Below are 20,101 nucleotides of genomic sequence, written 5' to 3'. Positions count from 1 at the left end.
GGAACGAATTACCCCTGGTTCATTCAGCCATTCCTATGGGGAAAAGCTTAGGAGGTTTTGTTCTCTGAGGTCATATCAGTTAGTTAACATGACCTTTATGAATTATGAAGCCTTTGTGCTTTTTAAAAATTACATAAGTGCTTAAAAAATTCAAATATTGATGTTAGGCAAGGCATAAAATTAGATTTAGGTAAGGATGTCTTATTTTACCAGCCACGTTGCGAGCATTACATTTGCTAATAAAAATAGTAAAAAGTATGAGCATATGTGCGAGTGGCGATTTATTATAGAACAATGCTGCAGTAGCGGTTCAAAGTATTTCTGCTGTTTTGTGTCATAGATGTTAACCGCACAAATAAAATACGAATCCTACATCCCACATCAAGACGCAACACTGCCTGGCAGGAGAGCTGTGCGCTAAAATAGATTCATTTTTGGAGGCGCTATCCACAGGCATAAAAGTTGATCTAATTTACTCTAAAGTCCACAAAGTGAGACTTTGTCCTCATGTTCTTGGCAGTTTACATCGTTTTGTTCATAAACTCGGTTGTTTTCCAACGTTAGAGTCTGCTGCTTGAACTGATATCGAAGAGACGCCCTAGTCAGATCCTAAATCTCAGACCATTACCACAGTAACCTCCCAACATTAAAGAGGTAGCTGAATATTTTGTCTCAGCCGATATTTTGGTGAAAAGACTGAAGTCACATTTTTTAAATGAAATTGAGCAATATACCACATTACTTCTTACTAAGACATTTCTTGTTTTTGAAACATTACAAAGCCCGGTCATCCGTTTTTAGTATGTCATTATCGCACTAAACTATTTTGACTGGTAAAAAAATATCTGAGTGACTGGTAGTTTTTTTCTCTACCTGCCACAGTGGCTGGTGACCCAAAAAGTACATTTTAAACTTCTTTGCTGCTACTACCAATTCAATCTTCAGGGATTTCCATTACATCTGTGCAGTACAATTAAAGGGATACTTCAGGATACTACTTCCCCAGAGTCAGATGAACTAGTGGATACCATAGTTTTTCAAGCCAATGCTAACTAGCTTTAGCACGATGACTGGAAGTCTCTGTATCCTCTAGCATGCTCTCCACAAATTGTACTCCCACTGGGCCTAATTCATCTTTGGGCATTTTCCTGATAATTCCTATTCACTTTCCTTCAATTTCTGAGATTTCATCTGTCGACTGCTCAGGGTTTTCAGGAGAGGAACATGTAATTACACTGAAGACAAAGCATTTTATTTGTTGGCATCATAACCCAAGGGTGTGGTTCAATGAAAAAGGTATTGCACACTGTTCTTTGAATTACGGTACAGCTTATTACATTACATCAAATCTCCTTTGATCACCACTTTTCAAGCTCAGAGCAGATTTGATTAGAAAGAACAGTGTGTTGGCAAGAATACAGTACAAAATAATATAATTACTTTATTCCATCGAAATGACCTCAGTAAGGTAAATAAGGGTTAATGAGGGGTATGTGGTTAATTACCCTCTTACCCCGAGACACTTCATATGATAACTATAATAATGTCAACTAAAGAATGGTTCCCAGAAAACCCCTGTGTACATCCCAAACCACAGTGCTACAATGTCTCCCCATTGTGGACACTCCTGTGTCAGATAAGGTTACTCCCGAAGGAGAAGCTCTTGTAAAGGCGTCAGCATTCTTCAGTTCGTGTGGCGCCTAACCGAACAAGTGTGCTCGCATACTCCGTTAATTAAGACCTTTGCTTGAAAAAAAAAACACAAAAAAACAGCAATAGTACCATTTGTCCATTTTGGACGCTGTAGCCAGTCTACACTTCCTCAAAATAGTCAGTGTTAACTCATCATTCAATTGGACGCTTTTGCCAAGATCTTAGTTGCGCAATTTCACAGCTAACTAAGATGGTTTGGTGCTGTATATCTCAATGTAAAAATGTGCACGACAACTAGTCGTCTCTCGTTGAATGACAAAGACTTTAATGAAGAACCTCTACTGTTGACCAGTAACTGACAAAGGGGCGTAGACTTCGGCTTGCCTCATAATATATGCACAAACTCTTCCAAACGGTTTTGGCTGGGAAGCCTTAACACAGCTTACAATTGAAGGGCCTGTCCTTGGTGTGAACAGTCTGGTGGTCCTTCAGAAAGTTCGCCTCAGCGAAGCGCTTTCCACATAGGGGGCAGGCATACGGCTTGTCGGCGTCCGTCCTAATGCTCGGCCTCCCATGTTGTGACCCAATAACACCAGAGGTGGTTCAGGTGGTTAGTCTTTGAGCTCCCTCCTTGACTGGATGTTGTTTGGATTGTTTGCTGTGTTGTAGGCTATGTAACTCTTCTGGTGAACGTGCAAGCTGACCATCTCTGTATTGGTGGGGTAACCATGAGGTAACTGAGGAAGGCTAGACATAGGTCCAGCTTCAGACTTTCTATGAACCCAGTCACCAGGCATTAAACAAGACCCTGTCGGAGAAGACAGACTTGCTGATAGACTACCACCAGTCTCTGTGAAGGCTGAAGCCCAGGGTGGGGCCACAGTCTCTCTGATGACCACCAGGACTGAGGATGTTCAGTCCACCTGTCCACTGGTTGTGTTCTGTGTGGTGGTGGAGTCTCTGTCCCTCGTGGTTCGGTCCTGGTTCTGACTTAGGAAGGAAGAGGGACGGTTTCTGATCCAGGGTCAGGGTTTGTGACCAGCCGCTTCAGAGGTCCAGTCTCTCCCGCCAGCAACACCAGATATCAGCAGGTCTTCATGGACTGCAGATTGTGAACAGAAAAGCACATAAAAGGTCTATATAAAGAAACTCTGCTGTACACACAGAAACAAAATATTATAAAACGTTAACCAGTCAAGCCCATCTCTAACACGGATTCAAGTACCCAACAAGTCATTGGAGTTCATAAAAAATAATGGCAATATGTTGACTCAAAAATAAAGTATGTTTTGGTTCGACTGAGATAAGGAAAAAATGTATTTAAACAAAATGGTCATATGCTCACACAACATGCAGTACTTTTATTGCACAAAACAATACGTAGAATAACTTCACTATGGTAACACTTGACCTTTTCTGTAAACCTGGTACCCTCACTTTTGATAAAATTTACATTTATAACAATGTCATTACATTACACACTACTTAATGTCAAGTAAACATAGGCACTCATTTCCTCATTATAAAACACTAGCATCAAACTGGACAAGATTGTCACTTTTCATCAGTGAAGCATTTTTAGACACCATCACACCAACCATATCATCTACTCTGCCTCATCATACTCATTCTATCCTCAGTTCACCTCATCCAGTTCCCCACTACATCCCAAACCAACAGAATTAACTACAAACTAACAAGTACTACATTACATATCACTATACATGGGCCGTGTGTATTTTCTGCTGGTGTATCCTGAGGAGGTTCCTCTCTGAGAACCTCTTCCCACTGTCTATACATGCAACGGCCTCTCTCCTTTATGGACTTTCTGGTGCATCTTCAGCTGGTGCTGGTGGAAGATCATCTTCTCACAGGTGGCAGCGGAAAGATTTTCAACCCTGTGTGCATCCTCTGGTGGATATCCACCTATTTGGGGAAACTGAAGACTTTCCCACAGAATGAACACGGGAAGCGCTTCTCTTTGCCACCGGATCTACTAATAACGTCACTACGACTGTCATTTGTCAATGGGCTTGTGTTGCCATTTAGTGCTGAGGCACTGGCATTGTCTGAGGTCTGGTTTAACAGAAGGAGAGTGTGAGGAGGACGAAGGCCAGGGAGTGTCTGTGTTGTAACAGGGTCCATGTTCCAGTTGATAGATCCTATAGAAGGCAGGCTGAAGGTAGCACCTGTTAGGGGATTAACCTGAGGCGTCATCAGTCTCTCTGAATAAGGACTATAGGGGCAGGACCGGGGAATCGCATGCCAAGTCTCTGTCTGTTCTCATATGGACACCTCCCCGTCCCCGCAAACCACATCTACGCATCGCCCTGGTCTCAGGCAGTCTGTTGTCATGAAGACTAAGTTTGGTTGTTGTTTTGACTGTGTGTTTCTGGTTGTGGTTAACAGTGTTGTTTTCATCTATGTCGCTTATGGTCCTGGCCTGCTTGGTGATGTCATCAAAAAATCTCTTTAGCTGGAGTCTTATATTTCCCTCTCGAACTTTAAGCATCAGCTGTCTGAGCAGCTTACCGATCACTGTACCTGTACACAGCCAATCTGTAAATAGCACACCCGACTACCTCATCCCCATAGTATTACTTACCCTCTTGCACCCCAGTATCTCTACTTGCACATCTATCATTCCAGTATTAATGCTAAATTGTAATTATTTTCACATATAGGGCCTATTTATTGCCTACCTCCCTAATCTTCTACATTTGCACTCACTGTACATAGATTTTTCTATTTTTCTTTTGTGTTATTGACTGCACATTTGTTTATGTGTAAGTCTGTGTTGTTTCTTCTGTCACACTGATTTTCTTTATCTTGGCCAGGTCACAGTTGTAAATGAGAACTTGTTCTCAACTGGCCTACCTGGTTAAATAAAGGTGAAATAAAATAAAAAAATGAATCCCCAGGGGCCTTCGTTGCACAAGTCTGGGAATCCAAGAAGGCTGCCCATTCTCCTCTGTTATCCTCCAGCCAACCACTTGCAGGAAGAGGTTAGAAAATAGACTTTAAAAAAACATGGTGGAGAACTTTATGTAATTTTTTTTTGTGTCAATTATCTGGTCAAGTTCATACATTGAGTGTTTTTGTTTTTAAACATACTTTAAGTTGTATATTATGTCAATGTCATTTTATGAATGAAGAAAAATAATAGCCAGGCGTATCACTATTCTCATTGAAGATATATTACTGTATGGAGGCTATATGTATTTCTCCCTTACCTTGCTCCCCCATCTTTAGTCCACTCAGCAGGTCAATACTCTGGTCTGTCTTCTATAGTCTCCTCTTTGACTAGCCACAGATCAATCTTCCCATCCTCCATGTCTACTGACTGTAAGAGATACAGAGTGAGAGGATGTTGGATCAAGAAATCTGATATGAGCAACCTGCTATGGAGCATCTTCTGGTTGGGCAATGAGGGATTGCTGAGTACTATGCAAACAGGTTAGTTGATTTGATACTATGCAAACGTGGAGATCGAATAGCTTTCCATATAATCTTATTCATTATGATTTAAAAGGCTAAACTGATCCTAAATCAGCACTCCTACTTTGGAGAGGCTGTGTGTATACAGGCCCTGACCTAAAACCATGCAGACAGTAGTTCACAGTGGGCTCACCTCAGTGAGACTGTATGTGGTCCTGTGCTGCTCTACTGGTTCCTCTGTGGGTTCAGGAAGTGTAGTCTGGTTGTCCTCCATGACCATGGTTCCCAAGACCGTCCTCACCCCCCTCCTCCTTCACCAGCACCTCTGGACCCTCCTCCTCCTGGAAGAGACAGGTGATAGATTATAGACACACTCCCTCAGGTACACACACACACACACACAGAGATAAACACACTTTGTTTACCCATCCCCACTATGTTTCAGTCCTGTACTGTAGTTACAGAATGACTTCATTGTTGTTAAACCCATCATGGACATAAAATGATGTGCGTAAAAAAGTTGCTTTTAGTCATCATTAGACAAACCTGATGAAACTATTTTGACATGTACAGTAGGCGTTTGTTATTGTGTGGGTATGTACAAGTATATTTAGTAAGTGTATATTGGTTATAAAGCGCTGTCTGATGTATGCAGAATAGGGTGAGATCAGATGTGATGTATACTAAAGAGAGTATCAAAAGTCAGACTGAAAAGTCCCATTTTGGGTTTATTAAAGATGAACAAGTTTTAAATACACCATATGAAAACCACATACACATGCCTCAAATAAAAATCATGAACTTGATAAACTGCATAAAATGGAATAATTTTCTAATTAAAAGCGTTTTAGGACGATTTGTTTTTGTAGTTGAATAGTTATGTCAACATATAACCTACACAGTGCAAACAAGATGTAAGACTTTTTAGGCGTATATATGCCTTATATATCACACAATGTCTGAATGCAATATTCTACCCAGGAATATTCAACACTTTAATCTGTTGCTCTCGTTTTTCCAAATGCATCTGTGGATCTTTTCTGCTGACGACAATGAAAATTCAACTTTGCCTTTAATGCAGGGTTTGATCTAAACATCAGAAGCTATCGAGTGGAATGGTTACTTTCTATGTATTTGAGTGGAATGGTTTTTCTGCTGGTGTATCCTGAGGTAGCTCCTCTCGGAGAACTTCTTCCCGCAGTGCATACAGGCGAACGGCTTCTCTCCCGTGTGTACTCTCTGGTGCCTCTTCAGGTCACCAGTCTGGGCGAAGCGCATGTGACACTGGGCACAGCTGAACGGTTTCTCCCCTGTGTGGACCCTCTGGTGGATCTCCACCTTCTCTGGTCTGGTGGATCTCCACCTACAAAGGCAGCTGAAGCCTTTGTTACAGAACATGCAGAGGAACCGCTTCTCTTTACTGCCCGGTGTTGCTTCCCCTCTCCGCGCCTTGGCTCTTTGGTCTTTTGAGTTCAATACCTGATCGAAAAGAACCTGGCCGTGTGAATCGGAAGGTGCCATCGACGTGGACACTGGGTGTAAAGGGGAGTGGGTTGCAACATTTAGATTTGTCTCTAAACTTTCCCTGTAATCTAAGAAGTCATTAGTGTTGCCCTGCGAGTGTCCTTCTCCTACGTGAGTCTCGTCTGCATTCCAGTTAGCCAGTTTCTCTTTCCCGACCGTTGTTGCTCCCCCTCCACAAGCCTGGGCTATAGCCCTGTCATTTAAATGTAATACCTGATCGAAAATCACCCGGCCGTGTGAATCGGAAGGTGCCATTGATGTGGACACTGGGTCGCGATCCCTGAACTTGTGTAAAGGGGAGTGGGTGGCGACATTTAGATTTCCCCTGTAATTTAAGAAATTCCCCTCCCCTTTCTTATCTGGGCACCCTTCAGAGTATACACTACTACTGTACCGGTTCCAGTCCCCTCTAGACAGATCTGTCTGAGTCTCTAAACCCAAGGGCATGTTGTCAGGGTCCACCTCTGTAGCGTAAGAACAAGACGGATCATCACGACCAGTGTCTAACGAACCACCATCTCCACAGGAATTAACTGTCCCCTGGCTCTGGTGAAACACCATTAAGTACTCTGAGCCTGGAGCAGGAACACAGCCCAGTCTCTCGGAGTCTGATCCTGTATGTAAGAGCCTTTGTGTTACAGTTAAAGTCTCCGTCTCTGTCTTGAGGACGGCGTTCGACTGACCTCCGTGATGCTGGATCGGGTCCTAGCCTGGGGCAAGGCAGCGGTGGTGAGGTCCTCGGGGGCTACAGGGGGCACCACTCCATGCACTGCTCCAGTCTGGATGTCTCTGCTGTGTCGTGGGTCCTCATCTCCTTCAGACCTCTCCAGCTTGACCCCAGGACCTGCAGCTTCTGCATTTGCAGACTGACACAAGAAGAGGGTAGATTGTTAGCAGTACATGAGTAGAATTGGATAATAATGTTGTAGGGAAGTCTCACAAGCTCCTCTGGCAGAGAAATGAGGATGTTACATGTAAGCAAGTGAATAGCTGAGGGGAGCCTTTCTGAAATAAACTGGCCACATTTGATGTACTGTAATGTTGATGTAATACTATTACACTAACCTCTATCACAATAACGTGCTGAGTTGAGGTTCCACTCCCCTCATCAACAGTGATTGGTTGGTCATCTATCCATGTATTGTGTCCTGTTGGCTTCACAAAGCTCCTGTTGCCTCCAGTGAGATGTCCTTCACCTGAGAGAGTGATTGGGAATAAAGAGGTGGTTAGGTTTGCTACTGTCAATGCTTAAACTGTACACTATTGACACTATGTAGAATTGGCAAGAATTTAAGGTAACACATAACTATACTATATATAGAGCAATGTATTATGTTCAATGCATCAGTTTTATTTAAGCAGTAAATGTTTTATCTGATTAGAATATGATAGTGTCTATTTATTTTTGCAAGTTAACTAAAGGATAATTATTGCACACTAACTAAAAACTGACCAAAACCCAATTCCAGTTAACCTGAAACTCGATTTTGAATTTCATTACTTCAGACATAAATGAGCTTTTGGATCAGGAAAGTTTATTCTCACGACAGTATGTTAAATACAGTTATATTTTAAGTTACTTTACTGGTTTGAGTGATAAAAGCGCTAGTAGTGCATTCATATTTTTTAACGTTGACGTAATCATTATTTCCTATATTTTGTCTAACACTCCTACCTGCAAAAGGACCAGCTGCACGGACAACCGGCAAAGTAAGTACAATTATTTTATTAAGCATTCTGGCTTGTAGAGGTCCTGAAAGAAAACTTTCCTGATCAGGTCTCCCAACATCTAAAGTCAAACATGTGCAGATTTGAACAGGGCGACAGGCCCCTCAACCTCGGCAAAATGTACCTCTTGCCATTCCTCTGTATCGGTCAAGGATTTTGACACTACTGGAACGACTGGCTAAGACGCGCTCTCGTGCCATCTTCAGTTCCAGAAGCTGTAGTTTCCTCTGCAATGCACTGTTTTCTTTCTGGCTTTGAGTTATTTCCAAACGAAACACCGCGTAGTCGTAGTCTACCAGTTTACAGACCTCTGCCACGGCTGCATTCGCTAGCACCTCCATAATGGAGGCTATTTGAGTATGAAAAATCATACAGTTAGCTAGCATTAGCAGCTAAATAGTTAGCGTTACCTAGAGATAACAGGAATTAAACAACGCGAATTGAAGACTACCAGGGGTAAGTATGATAGTGTGCAGTTAAATGAGTCATATTCTGAGTTCCAGGGTGTCAATACATGGCTAAATAACAATATAAACGCTAACGTGGTCATTTGTCTTGGTCACTGTCCACTTCCGTGTACACTTTTTCAATGGTTTGGCAACGAACTTTAGTGATACATTACCGCCACCAACTGGACTGGAGTGTGTACCAGAGACAGGGTAGGTCTAAAGTTGAACCCTACCCAATTAAACTGTTCATCATGGATACCATTTGAAAATAATTTGCTTTATTATTTTACTGGACTGATGGTACCGGCATCTGATGGTCATAGTGCTTTCAAGACAACTGGAAACTAGAGATCAAATCATGACGTCAGTAATCTTCAGGTCCAGAAGTCAGAGCTCTAGAAAGATGCCTGAGTTTCTGGCTTGGAATTCATGGTTGGATGGGGACACTGTCTTCCACTTGATGCCAAAATGACTTTTCCCAGTTGGATCTATTTCCCCCGAGAGTTCCCAGTTGTTTTGAACAAGGCACTAGTCTCAGCGGAGGGACGGAGAGCGCAGCAGAGGGTCTGAGACTGACCAGAGAGGGGACACTGTCTTCCACTTGATGCCGAAACTTTATTTGCACCGCATCTACCTCGTGCCCAAATTTATACTGTTCCTATGACCAGAGAAAGTGAAATATTCCTTGATATTAAAATAAACACGACGAGCTGCTAATAATAAAAACACAGGGCTATCGATACACTTCGCTACTCATTCATTGCAGCTGCATCGTGAGTGGAAGTAGGGAGATGCGTGTTTTATGTTTTGCAACAGTGCTGAATAAAATCTTAGACATGAACTCACTCATAAAAACAGCAGCTCTTTGCTGTATTCTTTGAAAGTCTCTCTCTGGTAATGGTTTTAAAGTTATGAATTATTTTGTATCAAACTTTGCTGTGGCCGTTATTAAAGAAGGATTTTTTAGCCTTGAGACAATTGAGACATGGATTGTGTATGTGTGCCATTCAGAGGGTGAATGGGAAAGACAGAATATTTAAGTGCCTCTGAATAGGGTATCGTAGTAGGTGCCAGGCACAACGGTTTGTGTCAAGAACTGCAATGCTGCTGGGTTTTTCAAACTCAACAGTTTCCCATGTGTATCAAGAATGGTCCACCACCCAAAGGATATCGAGCCAACTTGAAAACTGTGGGAAGCATTGGAGCCAACATGGGCCAGCATCCCTGTCGAATGCTTTGACACCTTGTAGAGTCCATCCTCTGATGAGTCCATGCTCTGGGGTGCAATTCAATATTAGGAAGGTTTCTCATATATACTCAGTGTATATTAGTCCCGTGGCTAAGTGTAACATTTTAAGGATAATTGTGACTTTTGTGATCAAGGCCCCACATTTCACACACAACTAGCTAAAGTGTCATAGCAGTCTTTACATATTACCCCACCTGGCGGCCATTTCCAATATGGCCGCCAACCAGCTCCATATTAGACAGGATTCACATGGCCATATCTACAGTTGAAGTCGGAAGTTTACATACACTTAGGTTGGAGTCATTAAAACTTGTTTTTCAACCACTCCACAAATTTCTTGTTAAAACCTCTTGGGCCTAGGGGGCAGAATTTTCACTTTTGGATAAATAGCGTGCCCAATTTCAACTTCCTGCTACTCATGCCAAGAATATAAGACATGCATAGTATTCAGATTTGGATAGAAAACACTCTGAAGTTTCTAAAACTGTTTGAATCATGTCTGAGTAGAACAGAACTTATGTAGCAGGCAAAACCCCGAGGACTAACTGTTCAGAATTTTGTTTGTTTTTTGCCTCTTTATGTTCCCTGAGTTGTCATTGCCAAGGGATATTTCTTAGGAACCTGTTTTCAGTTCCTACCTCTTCCACTGCATGTCACCAGTCTTTGGAATTTGGTTGAGGTTATTCCTTTGTGCAATGAAGAAGTAGGCCAACTAGGAACTGGGTAACACTTTTGTGAGTTGCGCAAGACATGAAAAGTAGCGCTGGTTTGTTTTCATTCCTGTATTGAACACAGATTGCCCCGTCTACAATTTGATCGATTATTAACGTTTAAAAATACCTAAAGTTCTTTATTACAAAAGTAGTTTGAAATATTTTGGCAAAGTTTATAGGCAACTTTTGAAATATTTTGTAGTGACGTTGCGTTTTTTGTAGGCTTTTTTTTCTGGATCAAACGCGCTTTATAAATTGACATTTTGGATATACATGGACAGAATTAAATCGAACAAAAGGACCAATTGTGATGTTTATGGGACATATTGGAGTGCCAACAAAAGAAGCTCGTCAAAGGTAATGGATGTTTTATATTTTATTTCAGCGTTTTGTGTAGCGCCTGCAGGGTTGAAATATGCTAATTAACAAAATGTAGTTTTGGCAAGTCGGTTAGGACATCTACTTTGTGCATGACAAGTCATATTTCCAACAATTGTTTACAGACAGATTATTTCACTTTTAATTCACTGTATCACAATTCCAGTGGGCCAGAAGTCTACATACAAAGGTGACTGCCTTTAAACAGTTTGGAAAATTCCAGAAATATGTCATGGTTTTAGAAGCTTCTGATAGGCTAATTGACATAATTTGAGTCAATTGGAGGTACCTGTGGATTTATTTCAAGGCCTACCTTCAAACTCAGTGCCTCTTTGCTTGACATCATGGGAAAATCAAAAGAAATCAGCAAAGACCTCAGAAAAAAAAATTGTAGACCTCCACAAGTCTGGTTCATCTTTGGGAGAAATGTCCAAACGCCTGAAGGTACCACTTTCATCTGTACAAACAATAGTACGCAAGTATAAACATCATGGGACCACGCAGCCATCATACCGCTCAGGAAGGAGATGCGTTCTGTGTCTTAGAGATGAACGTACTTTGGTGTGAAAAGTGCTTATCAATCCCAGAACAACAGCAAAGGACCTTGTGAAGATGCTGGACGAAACGGGTACAAAAGTATCTATATCCACAGTAAAATGAGTCCTATATCGACATAACCTGAAAGGCCTCTCAGCAAGGAAGAAGCCACTGCTCCAAAACCGCCATAAAAAAAGCCAGACTACGGTTTGAATCTGCACATGGGGACAAAGATCGTACTTTTTGGAGAAATGTCCTCTGGTCTGATGAAACAAAAATAGAACTGTTTGGCCATAATGACCATCGTAATGTGTGGAGGAAAAAGGGGGAGGCTTGCAAGCCGAAGAACACCATCCCAACCGTGAAGCACAGGGGTGGCAGCATCATGTTGTGGGGGTGCTTTGCTGCAGGAGGGACTGGTGCACTTCACAAAATAGTTTTTCCTCCCTCGTGATGCCATCTAGGTGGATATATCGAAGCAACGTCACAAGATATCAGTCAGGAAGTTCAAGCTTGGTCGAAAATGGGTCTTCCAAATGGACAATGACCCCATGCATACTTCCAACATTGTGGCAAAATGGCCTAAGGACAACAAAGTCAAGGTACTGGAGTGGCCATCACAAAGCCCTGACCTCAACCCTATAGAAAATTTGTGGGCAGAACTGAAAAAGCGTGTGCTAGCAAGAAAGCCTACAAACCTGACTCAGTTACACCAGCTCTGTCAGGAGGAAAGGGCCAAAATTCACCCAACTTATTGTGGGAAGCTTGTGGAAGGCTACCCAAAACATTTGACCCAAGTTAAACAATTTAAAGGCAATGCTACCAAATACTAATTGAATGTATGTAAACTTCTTACCCACTGGGAATGTGATGAAAGAAATAAAAGCTTAAATAAATCACTACTATTATTCTGACATTTCACATTCTTAAAATAAAGTGGTGATCCTAATTGACCTAAAACAGGGAATTTTTACTAGGATTAAATGTTGGGAATTATGAAAAACTGAGTTTAAATGTATTTGGCTAAGGTGTATGTAAACTTCCGACTTCAACTGTACATAAATAATTGGTACCTAAAGCCCAATGATTTCCTAAAATGCTTGAGAATACAATTAAAACATCCCAAATATGCCATTTACAGTGCCTTGCAAAAGTATTCAGACATCTTGGATTTCTTCACATTTTATTGTTACGAAGTGGGATTAAAATAGATTTAATTGTAATTTTTTTGGTCAAAAATCTACTCAAAATACTCTGTCAAAGTGGAAGACAAATCATTTTTTTAAGATAAAAAAAGTGCTAAACTAAAATATACTCCTTGCACAAGTCTTCACCCCTTTGTTTAGGCAAGCCTAAATTAGTTCAGGAGTGAAGTTGGGCTTAACAAATCCCCTAATAAGTTACATGGACTCACTCTGAGATAATAGGGGTTGATTTGATTTTTAAATGACTAACCCTTCCTCTCTCCCCCATACATAAGGTCCCTGTGATGGGAGAAAACAACTGAGAATGTTTCAATAACATTGTAGTGACTCCACAATAATTACCTAAATGACAGCGTGAAAAGAATACAAATATACAGAGTCAAAATATTCAAAAACATGCATCTTGTATGCAATAAGGCACTAAAGTAATACTGCAAAAAATACTCTGCAAAGGTATAAAAAAATATCCCCTCAAAAAGCCTTATGTTTGGGGAAAATCCAACACAACACTGATTAACCGCCTCCTTATTTTCAAGCATGGTGGCGGCTGCATCATGGTATGGGTATGCTTGACTTTGGCAAATACTGGGGAGTTTTTCAGAATAAAAATTAACTGGATGGAGCTAAGCACAGGCAAAATCATAGAGGAAAACCAGAGTCTGTAAGAGGAATGCACCTTTCAGCATGCCAACACAAAGCCAAATATTTGTGTTTGGCTAAATCTACACTGGAGTAACTTATCAGGAAGACTGTGAATGTTCTTGAGTGGCCAAGTTACAGTTTTGACTTAAATCTGCTTGAAAATATATTGCAAATATTGACAGCGCTTGAAGAATTTTGAAAAGAATAAATGGGCAAATATTGCACAATCCAGGTGCGAAGCTCTTAGAGACTTACCCAAGAAGTCTCTCAACTGTAGATGCCAAAGGTGTTTTCTAACATATTGACTCGGAGAGCTAAATACTTATACAATGACTATATTTGAGTTCTATAATTTGTATTAATATATTATTTATTTTTTACTTCATTACAAAATGTGAAGAAATCCAAGGGATCTGAATACATTTTTATTTTGTAACACAAAATGTAAAGAAATCCAAGGGGTCTGAATACTTTTGCAAGGTACTGTATATGTAATCTTTAAAATGTTAGTTGAAAAGTGCTAAAAAAAAAAATGCCCCAAAAATCTACTCATTACGGATTCTTGAATATACAGTACTTTCATACACATTTTTAGCATTTTCCATTTAAACACTTAAAGAACAACTGCCCCTACAAACCAATTAATCCCTTTGAAAGCGGCCTGTGGCATCAAGTGTCAAAATGTACAAAGTGTAAATAGGATCATGTTTGTCATAAAGGCAACCTTCTAAAACTGAGTTTAGAACCTTTGCGTCATAACGAGTAAATTAAGGTTGGGATTACAATTATGTCAACAATTCATGCCCCCTTTTTGCCTAGTGGTGGAGCTCGTTTTGTATGGCCGGTGCCCCGGGTGGGTGTAGATTTCTTTTCCCAAGGACCAATGGAATGGACTAAAATAAGCAAACTCCACCCATCTGGGGCACCGGGCCATGCAAATAAAACTCAACCATTAGCACGTGGTGGCAATGTGTTATCTACGAAAATACTTGGCGAGTTCCCTTTGCGTGGCCCTGTGCCCTGGGTCAGCGGAGAGCACTTCTTTGGAGGACCAATGGAATGATCGAAAATCAGCAAACCCACCCACTCGGAGCAGCCGGGTCATGCAAAACAAACTCGCCCACTGGAATGTCTTTCCCAGACAGTGGTTAGTAATGTTACTTACCCTTTCTCGGGAAATAGATACTCTAGTGAAAATGGCAGTCTTTGTCTAGAGAATCATTGTACCATCTAAACCTCTGAAATATATTTTCCCTAACCTAAAATATTGTATCTGTTTGAAGCTGGTATAAATAGGGAAGCTTATAAATAGTGCACATAGTCTAAGAAGCGGTAGATCTGTTCTATCATTCAATGCTAATGAAAGCTCTAACTCACATTTCTATGTGAATTTGGTCCAGTCGGCCCAAAAAGTTACACATTGCAGCTTTAAGGTCAGTTACAACTACTTCTGGTACAAAGTCACGGATACTTACAGATCCTTTGGAAATAATTGGTATATGTCTAGAAGGTATTCGGCACAGAGCAATACCAAAGTATTTCATATAAGAACTGTGGACGCCATGTGCGCCTCACAAAAGACCTTATCCAACTTCAAGGGGCCCATGTCCAGTTTGACATTGTACAGAAAGTCAGCAGGACCATTGGAGAGCAGACATACCTCATGCAGCGATTTAATGAAGACTGTGAGCTGAAGCCAGAGTCTGGAAAGCACCTACTCTCAAGTAGATCTTACTTGTTCATAAATTGCATGTTCACTTTTCTCCTCGACTTCAATAAATAATCCAGATTTGGAAAAGTCAATGATCAGTGGATGGAATGACTTTAATGTAAATTAACGTGAAGTTGCCGTTTTTGGCTGAGCAGTATTTCTGTCTGTAATAAAGCCATTTTGTGGGGAAAAACTCATTCTGATTGGCGGAGCCTGGCTACCCAGTGGGTGGACCTATGCCCTCCAAGGCCCACCCATGGCTGCACCCCTGCCTATTCATGTGAAATCCATAGATTTGGACATAATTTATTTATTTTAATTGACTGATTTCTTTATATGAACTGTAACTCAACTTGTTGCGTTTATATATTTTTTTTTTTAAAGAAAAAAATAACTTGGTTCAACTGCTTACCTAACTTCTTCCTCTTTTATCCTCGTTGCCATATGTAGTATCTTGTAATCTACTACAAAAACTCCCCCCTACAGAAGACACCTTCATCCAATGACTTTTGTGTAATGGAAATGAGAGTCATGATCAAAGACTAGGAGCGATTATGCATAAAAGGAGCATTTACAATAAATCCAACCAGGTCTAATAGCTGAAGTGAATGATATTATATATAGCCTATCAACGTGGGATGACGGCTAACCACTGCAACAGGACTGCGTGAATCAACATGCCAACAGTGACATGCGATGCAGTGATGAGAAACATAAGTACAGAAATAGGGGAAAGCGAGGTGTGTTGTCACACTTTTCACGCTGTCTAACATTTACTGGGCACAATACATCACAATGGTATAAATGTCATACCAAATGAAAGAAGGAAGTCTTGGGCACATATGTTGTAATGACATCTTCATGTGTTAGTACGGAGTTGTAGACCGTTAAATAGAGTGTGTGTACTTGTGACAATTTGCCCCATCAGCGGGTATATTGTCACACTACGTCGGGTAAATCGCCACATTGGATTATCAACAAATAAGAACACAACTAATTAATTGTGAATATCAAAATAAAAACAATCATGCCTAGAGAATCTGGCAAATCATGTATTTCAATCAAAACAATAATACTGACAGAGCACACATTAATTAAGTGGTACGACCACTTTACTTTGAACTTTTTAAACAAACGTTCTCTGGCGTAAACATACATCCACTGTAATTGTTGGAATCGGAATGTAATGCTGCAGATAAGACTTTAAACATTTAAGCAAGTTAACAGAACAGACGTGGTGTTTAAATACACTAATGCACAGTTTAGTAACAGCCTATACGACATACATCCGTATCTGACTAATCAAACTCATCTTCACAGTTCTGGCACACATAAATTGCCTGGCCTGAGGTGCAAGCATCACGGGCCCATTTGTTGCATCTCACACACAAGTCTCCTTTGGAAGGCTGTTTGAAAATGGCTCCACACAGACGAGGCAGAAGCACTCCTCTTCATCTGATGATGACTCTTCTACGATTTTTATCTGCCTTGTTCTTTGCAGATCCAAATTTTGACTCTCCCCCTTGCTTCCCTTTCCTCGGAAACAGCCTTTTGCTAGATTGCGCCGTTTTCTTCCATTGCAAGCTGGTTTTCAGGGCTAGCTTTTAGATATGGCTGGATGTCCTCTGGAGTTGGTAGTCTGCTGTCAGAAATGGGATTGCTAGGCAAGGGTGAGCTGGTGCTAGCATAAGAACTGGATCAGGTCTGTGTCTGAGCTCGTGCAAGGCAGGGCTGGAATGGTGCTGGAACCTGGCAGGTTGGTGCTGGGGCCTGGCAGGGCTGGAATAGTGCTGGGGCCTGGCAGGGTTGGGTTCTGAATGGGGCGATCTGTAACGTAGGATGGCGCAAACTCGGTTTCCATAAATACAAGACTGTTGTAAGGTTGTACCCCAGTCACGCTAAAGCCAGTCTGAATGTTCAAGGGAGTTGCAGCCAGAGGATAGGTGATTGCCACAATCCCAGGAATTTCATAAATTGACATTGTCTTCCCGGGATTGTTCCTCATACAGGCATCACACACGGTGTTGATGTGCCTCTTTAGCGGTCCGTAGACAGACCTGTTTAAGGCTTGAAGCTGATGAGAGCAATGGAGTGGGAATGACAGCATAATTATGCCATTTTTTGGGGCATAATTGAGTTGTCTTTGGCTATGCCGGATTAAGTGATATGACATGCTATTCTATAAAATAATTTATCCGTAATTAATATTACCTGATTGAGCTAATCATGTAAATGTAATTAACTAGAGAGTCGGGTACCACAAAATAATATTTATAGAGCTGTTATCTTCCGAATAAACTCTTAAAGACCTAGTAATATATTTTACATCAATAGCAGTCCATATTAATCGTCATCTTAATTCAGTCTCATCTGAAAGTTGTAAATTCTTGGTTATCTGCACGAACCCTGGCTAACAAGTTGAATCAGCAATACAAAATTGGGTTTAATTATTTATTTACTAAATACCTAACGAATCACACATACACAAAATTAAATCATAACGTGATTACAAATTACATCAAAGGAAAACGTCCCTAGCTGGTTACACAAAAGAAAAGGGGCTGGGTTTGAGTGAAAGAGTGGGAAGACTGAGGAACAAAGGGCGAAGCTGTGCTATCATAAATACAGTATCTTATGCATTCTAAATTACTGCCCATTTTGGAAAAAGGAAAATGCAATAAATATTTACTCTGAGCTGCGCTTCGGTAGGTTGGTGGTAGATGGAAGGCCGTGTTGCCCAACCGAGTCCTTTGTCCTTTGAAGAATGTCTCTGCTGGTAAATTGAATATGTTGTAGTAATGTCGTTGTGTGGTAGGCAGGATACTCTGTCTGTTCCTTCCTAACCCTCGTTTGCAGCGGCTAATGCTAACTCAACGGCTAGGAGGTATTATTTCTGTAGTGAATAAGAGTTCAAAGTTCATACCATTCGTAACCAAAGCTCACGCTGATGTTTGCTTCGTTCTGTAGTTATTCTGAACCATTCTGACATCAGACAGGAGGTTACGTTGTCGTCAAGGCTTTATATAGGAAGGGAGAGGAGGGCGTGTTTGAAATTTTTTATAGCCCATGTCCCTTCACAGGGGCGGCCACTGATTGAGCAGAGCCCTACCTTATGAAAACCCAAATCTCACATTTTAGAAGATAAAATCACATTTCATCCCATCACGAATAATTTCATATTCAAACATTTAAATTGAACAACAATTCCATGTGAATCCGATAACTCTGTAGGCGTGTTGGCGTGTCTTGCACCGGTTTAAAGTGTTTTGCATTTGATTTGGAACCGGGCTGTCTCCAAGGCGTGAGTCAGGTGCCCACAGCTCTGTCCGAAGAAGAAAGTTGGCTTAAAACAAAAGTGAGTTATCTGCCTTCACAATGAAAACTAGCTTGAAAATTCTAGCATTTATTTGATGTAAAATAGATATGTTTCTGGACATGCACCATGCTGCCTTGTTGACATGACCGAGAAGTGAAGATAACTGTTAATTTGAGAAAGGTGGTACTCCCTTCACGCTTTCGTCCGATGACCTAATGCGCTATTGCACGGTTCAACTTGGGCCAGCGTAAAATAATCACCACAGAGCAAAACAGCGGGCTGTCAAGGTCCCGCCTATTCTTATTTGTATTGGTGGATATTTTTGATTATTTGAAATCTTTTTTTTTTTAATATTCGATGAGGGTGTTGACATTAACCGCCTGTATTGAATGGAGAGTGAGACGCTATACTAGCCTAATGAATAAGCATGATCGAATATCAACAGGGACAACTCCGATATAAACTGTTTTTTTCTGAAAGTTGCTGGGATGTTATGTGCATCACATAGTACACTCTTAACAACCTCAGCATTACGAAACTTAAATTAGATCAATTAAGCCTCATGTATCAAAATAAACATATATTTGTTGTTCTTTACTAAATTCGACACCCATTGACCTATATTCAAAAACTCCTCACTTGCTTAATAATTAATGATCTGCTTTAACATGGATAGATTTTGGGTGGAGTAAACCCTCTCGCTTCCCCTTTTCCTCTGATTTGAGAAAATGTTAACTTGTTTGAATAGCCTAAAGTTATCAACTAGAGGATCATGATTCTACAGTACTGCGTGGATAGTGAAATGAGAGGAGGTGGGCCAATTGAATTAGAACAATTGTCTAAATCTCCCGGCAAAAGTTTCCTCCGAAGCGCAGGCTGCAAGAGAAGGTAACGTGCACAATTAGCTACGATAGGCAAAGAAAGGCATGTCAATGTATCTGAACCGAGACAATGTGAATGAGTTGCCGAAAACAGTTTCTGAAAACAGCAAGTGAAAGAACATGGGTAAATTCACATTAAATACATCCCAAGATTTACGCCCATTTGTTCAGAGAGAGACCTGTGATAATTACAAGAGTGAACCCATAGGGTTAACAGTAAGCGTGAGCAATGTGCATTATTGTGCTGTGCTTATAGGCCATAAGGTAAATAGGTCAATGACATTCTGCACATCGCTAACAGGAAAGAGATGAAAGAAGACTTTATACTGATAATGATATGTTTGTATTCATTCCCACAATGCCCATAGAATAGGAAACGATGTGAATTATGTTATGCTTACTGGATGACGTTAAACCAGCATTCAGACCAGCTTTACTGATTGAACCTTGGTAAAATACATTCCCTGCAATGATACAAAAATAACCAAGTCAGTCTGTACAAAGTTGATTTTTTATTTCAACAAAATTGTCATACTCACATAACTTTTAGTACAGTACTTTTATTGGACAAAAAGATACATGTGACAAGTAGAATAATATTACTCACTATGGTATCACTTGACCACTTCTGTAAATCTGGAACCCTCTCTTTGATAAAATGAATTTTAGAATACTTT

General features: G+C 40.8%; 2 protein-coding genes and 1 long non-coding RNA gene across 6 annotated transcripts in view; all 3 read right to left on the bottom strand.

Annotated features, from left to right (window-relative positions):
* Window positions 1-20,101, bottom strand: part of LOC112231940 (zinc finger protein 583) — a 969,163-nt gene that overhangs the window by 226,776 nt on the left and 722,286 nt on the right. The gene's annotated exons all lie outside the window — the stretch shown is intronic.
* Window positions 1,429-5,339, bottom strand: LOC112231922. 2 transcript variants are annotated; one of them, XR_006080760.1, is made up of 4 exons: window positions 5,285-5,339; window positions 4,887-4,996; window positions 4,531-4,645; window positions 1,429-2,755 (listed from the first exon to the last, which is right to left on the bottom strand). It is a non-coding gene; the product is annotated as an uncharacterized LOC112231922 (long non-coding RNA). The 2 variants fall into 2 exon arrangements; XR_002950552.2 differs by having other exon boundaries at window positions 4,531-4,996.
* Window positions 5,797-8,933, bottom strand: LOC121841804. The gene is made up of 3 exons (XM_042311968.1): window positions 8,468-8,933; window positions 7,681-7,811; window positions 5,797-7,481 (listed from the first exon to the last, which is right to left on the bottom strand). Exons 1-3 carry the CDS (start codon window positions 8,727-8,729, stop codon window positions 7,257-7,259), a joined length of 618 nt encoding a protein of 205 aa, XP_042167902.1. The 5' UTR covers window positions 8,730-8,933; the 3' UTR covers window positions 5,797-7,256.

The sequence above is a fragment of the Oncorhynchus tshawytscha genome, linkage group LG34, assembly GCF_018296145.1.
Source record: "Oncorhynchus tshawytscha isolate Ot180627B linkage group LG34, Otsh_v2.0, whole genome shotgun sequence".
Taxonomy (NCBI): Eukaryota; Metazoa; Chordata; class Actinopteri; order Salmoniformes; family Salmonidae; genus Oncorhynchus; species Oncorhynchus tshawytscha.
This window is presented reverse-complemented; position numbering and strand designations above follow the sequence as displayed.

What these genes read in the sequence shown, in the direction of transcription:
- LOC121841804 (XM_042311968.1), bottom strand. Translation starts at nt 8,729, where the DNA reads ATGCTAGCTAACTGTATGATTTTTCATACTCAAATAGCCTCCATTATG. An exon ending in ATACAGAGGAATGGCAAGAG is followed by an intron (nt 7,812 to 8,467) that starts GTACATTTTGCC and finishes TCACTCTCTCAG; the next exon opens with GTGAAGGACATCTCACTGGA. An exon ending in AGCACGTTATTGTGATAGAG is followed by an intron (nt 7,482 to 7,680) that starts GTTAGTGTAATA and finishes TTCTTGTGTCAG; the next exon opens with TCTGCAAATGCAGAAGCTGC.